We start from the raw sequence: 7,964 nt of genomic DNA, 5'->3' as shown, positions 1-7,964 counted from the left end.
AGGCTGGATCGACTTTTATATCCATCCTATGTCATATAATGTCTTTTCAAACACAATTCCAGACAACGTAAATCATGCCTGGACTTGTTCATTCAATCTGAACAAGGTGCGAACTTGTACATTGAGCTTTCAGTGCGGCTTCTTGGATGACTTACCCTGAAACATCAAGCGAAAGAACTGTGAAATGTGTGTTCTTCATAGAAAACCTCAAATCGTTTGGATTCAGGATTTGGATGCTTTTGCGTCAGGACCGCAGTTCCCCCGACACTCGGTGTTGTGATGTGGTTTCCTGTAAGAACTTGCGGTTTTGCAACTCAGCTTCTCCGAGGTCTTGCGCGATCCGACGCCGTGCACAAGATTGGATGTGAAACTTGTCCTAAGTGGTTCTTAAGACGACTTGACATGATTATGTGGCTGAGACACTGTGATCTCAACATCAGCACCTGGCGCTCATCTCCAAGACGCAAAAGAAATGTTTCTTTGTGCGTTTGTTGATTTAAAACGTGACATTTAGCTTCTTTAGAATTGTTTGGTTGCTAATCAACGAAATTTCCAAATGAGCCAGCCAAACATCTTCAAATGATAATGGGTGTAATGCCATATGATGAATTGTCCAATTCTAACGCGCGTCTTATTTTTCTTATTAAAACTTCTTGAACTCTGATATGTATATGATATGAACTCTCATCTGTGATCCATAAGAGCTAGCACATGTCGCTAAAAATGTGGCTTCAAATTTCACCGGATGATAAGGTGACTGACAGGCTCAGTTTTTTTTTTGCTGAGGTTGTACAATTCCATTTGGAACAGAGATTTTCAGGAAAGGCAACATCAAATTTAAAAAGGAAATAGACAAAGAAAAGTGACTATTAACAGAAATTTACATCAAGTCGCATTTCAAGCGATAAAGCTCATCATAGAGCCGCTTATAAAATCTATCTTTCTTTCTAAGATGTTTTCTAAGTTTTGCTTGAATAGTAATCTATTCAAATGTATTCGAAATTGAAGATCGAGTGGTTTAGATTAGTTCGCGTTAGCTTTCTGGTGCGCTGTCCCTCCACTAATCAAAGAAAACAATTGATTTACATTGATGATTACAAATTTCCCACCAAAAAGACACTGCTGTGTTTATTAAGTGTTTATTTTGTCAAATTCCCCCATAAAACAGTACAGAAGCATGTACAGACCACCCAAACCATCCCAAAAAGAAAAGAACTCCGTCTACAAAATGTCCCTGCCAAACAGATTGTGAATGGGTGGGAAAAATCCTTCTTGGAATTTATTGATGCTGTTTTGTATCAATCTTCAAATGTTAGTCAAATGTCCTTTTTGTCCCGCCACCCCAACCTCACTGCACATAATTAGAAGCAAAAAGTTATTGCATGACTCCAAAGAAATGCCCCTCTGATGTTCTCTGTGTGTCACAGCTAATTCAAGTGGGAACAAAATGCTGGCGAAGAAGAACAAGAAGGACTTTGTCAGAATGTTGCTTCTCCGAGTGAACTTCAACCCTCCGAGGACACACTCGGAAAAGATGAATTCAGCCACAAAGGAACCGTGTGGTAAATATTGTACGACATACTTGATATTATTCGATCTCCTTTGTCATGTCGCAAAATAGATTGTGTGTGACTTTAACGTACAACAGATGTAGCGAAAGATCACATTCAAGATCTCGCTTGCAACAAAACGACATGTTGTATAAACATCTACCAAAAAAAGAAAAAACGGACTGGGATGGGGGTTGGTTTGTCATTTTTTCCCAGCACAGACAAAACCACACATTCCCGATATACTCTGCAGTAAAACGGCTAATCTGGCTAAAGGGGGACATTTTCTGCATTGATCGAAGTCAATGTTGGGACAGATTTGCCGGATCCTTCTCAGTTAGTGACATGCACAATGCAAAAACGTGATATGACACAAAGATGCCTCCCGAGGAAGAGCGGGAGATGTTCACATTGATCACATTCATTTTGAGCTAAACTTGCCATCGAGTTAGCATGAAATGACAACAATCCTGCTACAAATCAGTTGAGAGTCAACGCGCCTTGGAGCGATACGATAGTTTTGACAGGAAAATGATTCATTTTAAATATGTAGATTATACACATCAGTGAATTAAAAAAAAAACACAGAGCCAATGGACTTCTGATGAAATAAATGAATCATTTTCGAACATTAAGCCCAATTAATGTTGGTGAATATCCTTTCCGTGAAAATGCACTTTGATGTATGGAGATTTTTTTTTTTTTTTCAAATCATCACAGCTTAAAGACGGAGTTCAAACAAGGTAAACAAAGCAAATAAATTCTCAACTATTTATAGAAAATAAAATAAAATAAAAGACAGCCTTTTTAAGAGTAAGTACATTTTCATTTCAAATTCTCTACAGCAAACGTAATAAACCCAGTGCAAAGAGAACATGTTATACTTCAATTTCCCCTTCACAGAATTGCACATCAACTCCATCGAAAAGTGTTTTGCACGGTGAACAATGTCACACGTGGGGTAGCAAAACAAGCGTTCAAAATGGAAGGCTTGAAACGTGACATTTTCCTCTTTGTGTGATCTGATGCGATGCCAGACAGCGAAAGAAACGTGGCTCCTGCCGGAATCTTCTGTTGCCTGCGTGCCATGCTGATTTGACATTATGGATTAGCACGAGAAACCAGCGCCAATGTTAACAGTGCGGTTTAAAGACCATGAAGAAAACATGGCAATCATCACCGGCCGGCCTCGTATCATCTGCACTTCCATGTTTTTGTTGTACTGCTTTCACATTGTGGCCAATTCTGGCACATACGCCACCCCCCCGCACTCCCACCAAAAAAGAAAGAAAAACGAATCCCAGAGATGATCGTGATCGTGGAATTTGAACGTTTCCATCATCTACGCATTGGGGCCTGAAGCTCCATCTTTTTTTCATTGCATACAACTAAACAAGAGACGTGTTTGAGACGCCTACTGATTCAAAGGAAATACTTCCTAATCCGCACAAGGGTCACATTTGCCACGAGACATGTTGGCACCAATTGAGGAAATAAGAAATATATCACAATTCTCTCACAGGAACAAACGTAAAGCCATCTTGTAAAACATCCGAATAGCTTGTGGGAGACCTCAGCGATCCACTCTGGCTTTGTGGCCGAGGCTTTCCCGGAAACATGCGTTTGGAGGTTGGATCGAGTTCTCCCACGAGCCCCTTTTGTCTCCTGAGCTTGGCCTTCATGTTGCCGTGAAATAAGCATCTTCGGTTCATCTAAACCTCAATACCGACCTTGAAATGTGTCTTTCATTCACTTTGATGGTGAATTCTTCCAGTTAATCAGCGGTACACTTTAGTCACTTCTGAACGCAACCGCACCTGAATGATGAATGCATAATCACGCAGTCATCTTTTAACTTGTCAAAGTTTAGGTGTTGTAATCGCCTTTTTCAAAGAGATCCAAAAATGAGATTGACTCACAAGTGCTAATGTTGTGACATATTGGGCCACTCCGCTGTTAACTGAAAACACAGCTAGCACATTGTAGCCAAGGAATGCATTCCATTTTTAAGTATTTACTGCTGAGTGACTTCTTGACCAGCATTTTGTTTGAAAGCGGCACATTTTTCCCCTCGATGTTCCTTTGTGTTTTAATTGGGATCACGTGGGTGTAAACAAGACTAAGAGTTAACCCAACATCTAAGCTTAACACGTCCCATCAGTGTTTCGGATGAATCCAAACCACGCGAAAGTCCATATACAAATGTAAGTGCTAGCCCGTGATACATGCACTGTAATAGACAGCACTGCTAGCATCAGAAAGAGCAGAGATAAGAGGGCTGACTCCTTCGTCGCGACCGCCATCTCTCTCTGCGCTGCTAACGCCACCGCTACCACGCCAGACCAGAACCTTGGACCCAACGCCGCTTTGTCCGAAGGCTTCCTCTCTGGTTCTTGCCATATTTACATACTGCTCCAATTCATGCCTGTCCACCTCTGACCAGAATTCAGCCGAAGAAGATGGCCCCAGATGGGCAGCCGAGTCTAAATGAGGTGGGTCTGCTAGCTGCACAGGAGGGAGGAAAGATGAGCAAGAATTGGGGGAGGGCTCAGGAGGAGGTGAAAGCTGGCCCAAGTGAGTCGGGGGGAAATTGGAGCCTGAGCTGCCATACATTTGGCCGTAGTAGCTGACCGGTTGGGAGCCTTGGTGCGACTTCACTGTCTCATGGAGGCTGATTGAGGACTGGGGATAGGACAAGGAGTCATGGGAAGGTGGTTGGCATTTCATGGGACTCCTCAAAGTGATATGGCGGCCCGGTGTTTGCGCTGACATCATCCGAGAACCGCTTGAAGAAACCGGGCTCATGCTCGAAGCCATGTTTGATTCGACCGAGGCCATTCTGGGATTACGACCTGCAGTCAAGGTGTTCGCCCCCACATTCATTCCAGGACTGCGGCTTTGTGCGGGCGTACCGTGCATGGGGTTGTGGCGGTTGCCATAGTGATGGCCGTAATGCGGATTATGGCGGTGGGGGTGGTGGTAGCCGTTCCAGCCTCCCATCCCCGCGTCCTCCTGTGCATGCTGGGGAAAGAAAACTGATTCCGTTGCCCCGTTTTCCAGAACATCCAGAGGGGACATCTCCGGTGTGGGCAGGCCGTAACTCTCCAGCTCTTGGTGCCCCGGTGCCTGGAGGTCCCTGAAGTGGCCCAGAGAGGGCAGCAGGTGGTGGGAGCGGTGATGGTGGTGGTGAGACACGTGTCCGTACGGAGAGGTTGCAGAGCCACTTTCTCCAGGGATGATGCTAGGACCCACGCTATGGCTCTGAGCCAAGCTGTGAAGCAAGAGACCCGGTTCCACGCGCTTGAGTTTCTTTGTGGTTTTCTTGCGGCGAGGCCGATACTTGTAGTTTGGGTGATCCTGGAGGTGCTGAAGGCGGAGGCGCTCCGCTTCCTCTACAAAAGGACGCTTTTCCGAAGAATTCAATGCCTTCCACGACTGGCCTGGTGGACACGGAGAGAAGAGAGTTAAAACATGTTGGATGATTGATTTCCTCAAAGACAATTAGGGTGAAAGACTACAACACAATATGTAAAAGGTTTGGGGAAAGAGGCTGTTTGGCTTTTGGAAAAATGGATGCCGGCAAAAAGAAAAGTGAGGCTGAGAAAAAACAAGCACATCGGATCTCTGTGGAAAGTGTACATTGAACTGTGAAGTCTGGCGGCAAAAATGGATGTTTTGATGAGCCTCTCGTCTTCTCTCTTGAATATCAAGCTTTCTGTCATCCCATTTCTTCCTTGACATGCTCGCAAAAATATCCAAAGCCTCACAAAGTGTCAGCTTGAGCGCTACAAGTCAAATCAAAGTCCCCCTAGAGTGTCGGCGGGTTCATCAACATTTATCGAATTTACTACATGATGGCGTCTTGAACTCATTTGTTTATTTGCGTAGGTTGGTAACCAGTACTCTGGGATTGTGTGATGATTCTGCTGAAGCAATATAACCGTTTCAACTTTACCATAAATTTAAGCAATGACATTTACAAAGTACAACATAGCTAAGCAATCGAAGCAAACAAATATACACATATCTATTTCATCGATGAAAAGGTTTCTTCAGCCGTCATCTGGACTTCTTTGAAGGTGTTTCGCTTCTTATCCATGAAACTTTGTCAGCAAACTAAAGTCAGTAAGACTTTAATTTGCTGACAAAGTTTCTCCTGTACGACTGAGAGCTTACACAGACTTATCTATTTCAATTGAATATTAAAATTTGCATCGCAGTGTGAACTATCTTTGAATATGAAAATAATCAAGAAAATAACATTTTGTGCTGACATATTTTAACGTTATCTTGGAATTGTATGAAAGTCATTCTATGTTTCTCAAACTGAGACGCATATACAGGATGTCTTGTTTCAAGTTGTATGTATGATGTATGAGGCCAACATTCCGTCACAAAAATGTCAGCATTGAATGAATTTGGTGAATCATCTCACAAAGGTGACAGCCAACAGTGCACCCTTTTTCATTGGTCATACCGATGCCGATGACGTTCCACTTTGCAGTTGTTTTGCGGTCACTTTGTCTCAAGCCTTTGACTAAACTCTGACATTTATGACATCATGACCACATGGACGCTGCACAAAGTTCTTTGAGGTTCTGCTGCAACATTTCAGGCTCTTTGCAAGATAGAGAAGAGCTGATAGAATAGCTTCTGTATCTTGCAAATAAGATTTTGAATTGGTCCTATACACACACACACACACACACAAATTCAAAATCTAGTGTAATGTGGAAATTGCTCAGATTTGCAGCACACATGCCAAAGCAAATCGGTATCCTTCATTTGGTACATGTTAAATTATTTGAAGTGTAGCAAACAGGCATTGAATGACAACAGCATGACGCATATAGTCATAAATATATGCATGGAAGTTGGGATAGGTGTTTACTTCTTTGACCGAATAAAATTCATTTGTGTTTTTTTTTCCATTTGTAATTAAAAAACAAATACTATATAGTTACAAAGCACAAATAAACTGGAATATAATAAATGACACGGCTGTAGCAATTCCTATGGAGCATTACGGTACCTGAATATATGCAATATACCATAAAAGTAGTTATCGGGTGAAAGTGTTTATTATTTTACAAATGAAGTTGTCCTGTGCCGAGTTGCTTAATCCTGATGCACTTTTCACTTCATAATATGAAATGTTACCAGATGGTATGAGACCAGGCAACCCGTCCGTCCGTGCCTTAAGTGTCCCCAAATATGAGGGGAAAAAAAATGACCTCTTAAACTATTGATTGTTTCCCAAAAATGAGGGTTTGAACTTTGACTAACGACGACTACTGGTCATTAGTCGTCGTTAGTAAAATTTGAAAAGGCTCTGAAAGGCAACTTTTGCGAGGTCGTGTTTGTCTTACCGAGCATCTTGCTGAGTACAGCGTTGTGAAGATCTGGGTTCTGCAGGGCGAGTCGCTTCCTCTCATCTTTTGCCCACACCATGAAGGCATTCATGGGCCTACGGATCCTCTGCTCACCCCCCACGGCCTTCCCATTGCCCGAGCCTCCCGCCAGATCTGGACTCCGACCCCCTTCTGCGGCCAGCCCCCTGGGCTCCGCTCTCCCGGTGCCTCCGTGGTCACCGGGAGAGCTGCAGTCTCCGGAGATGTTCTGCTCAAAGCCCATTTCAAGATCAGAAGCGGGACTCGGGGTCCTTGAGGCCCACGTCGGACTCACGAGAGGCACCTGGCCGGGATGCAGCAGAGTCCCCCGAGACAAACTGGACTCGCTTAAATTCATTCCAGGACCGCTCTTGCTCTCCGGCTCTTGCTTTGATTTGAGTCCAAACGGAATTCTGCAAATGTCTGTCTCACTTTGTTGGGTTGACAAGTTTCAGGCAGAAGCACACACGCTTTCAGATGAAGGGGAGACGGATCGGGAGAGTGTGAGGGATTTGGACCGCAAATCCCGAGTACAAACATGGAGATCCGACAGGGGCGGGACAATGGGACGGAAACCAAACTATTCCTCAGAAGATATTCCACCAAGCCTCAGCTTTTCCCACTGCCTTCGTTTCGGAGCGACTGGTTTGCTGGATCTGCACGGGCTGTCTGACTCACTGACTCGCATCTGTCCTTCCCGCTCAGAACTTTGACAATTTGTGGCCGCAGTTCACCGACCCACGCTCAGCATATTTTTATATATGCATATGTGTATTCACAGTGGAGCATGCACACGCACACACACGCACACTTACAATGGCAATGACGCACACTCATAGATGTGAATTTAACCAATGAAATGCCAGGAACCTGTGAGGGGTGGGGACCCGTGTATGTGTGTGTGTGTATGTGTGTGTGTGTTTGAGTGAGGAAACAGTGGTGGTCACAGAGGAGGAAAAGAGAGGGAGGCAAAGTTTTTAGGACCACCAGTACCCCCTTTCTTCTGAGCACTCCCCCTACCCAT

General features: G+C 44.0%; 1 protein-coding gene across 1 annotated transcript; it reads right to left on the bottom strand.

Annotated features, from left to right (window-relative positions):
- Positions 1-1,125: 1,125 nt before the first annotated feature.
- sox18 (SRY-box transcription factor 18) lies at positions 1,126-7,765 on the bottom strand. Its single transcript, XM_089015494.1, has 2 exons — positions 6,920-7,765; positions 1,126-4,990 (listed from the first exon to the last, which is right to left on the bottom strand). The coding sequence occupies exons 1-2, from the start codon at positions 7,296-7,298 to the stop codon at positions 3,762-3,764; spliced, it is 1,608 nt and encodes a 535-aa protein (XP_088871620.1). The 5' UTR covers positions 7,299-7,765; the 3' UTR covers positions 1,126-3,761.
- Positions 7,766-7,964: the final 199 nt, after the last annotated feature.

This window comes from Hippocampus bargibanti, linkage group LG01, assembly GCF_051943395.1.
Source record: "Hippocampus bargibanti isolate YZ-2025 linkage group LG01, ASM5194339v1, whole genome shotgun sequence".
NCBI lineage: Eukaryota > Metazoa > Chordata > Actinopteri > Syngnathiformes > Syngnathidae > Hippocampus > Hippocampus bargibanti.
This window is presented reverse-complemented; position numbering and strand designations above follow the sequence as displayed.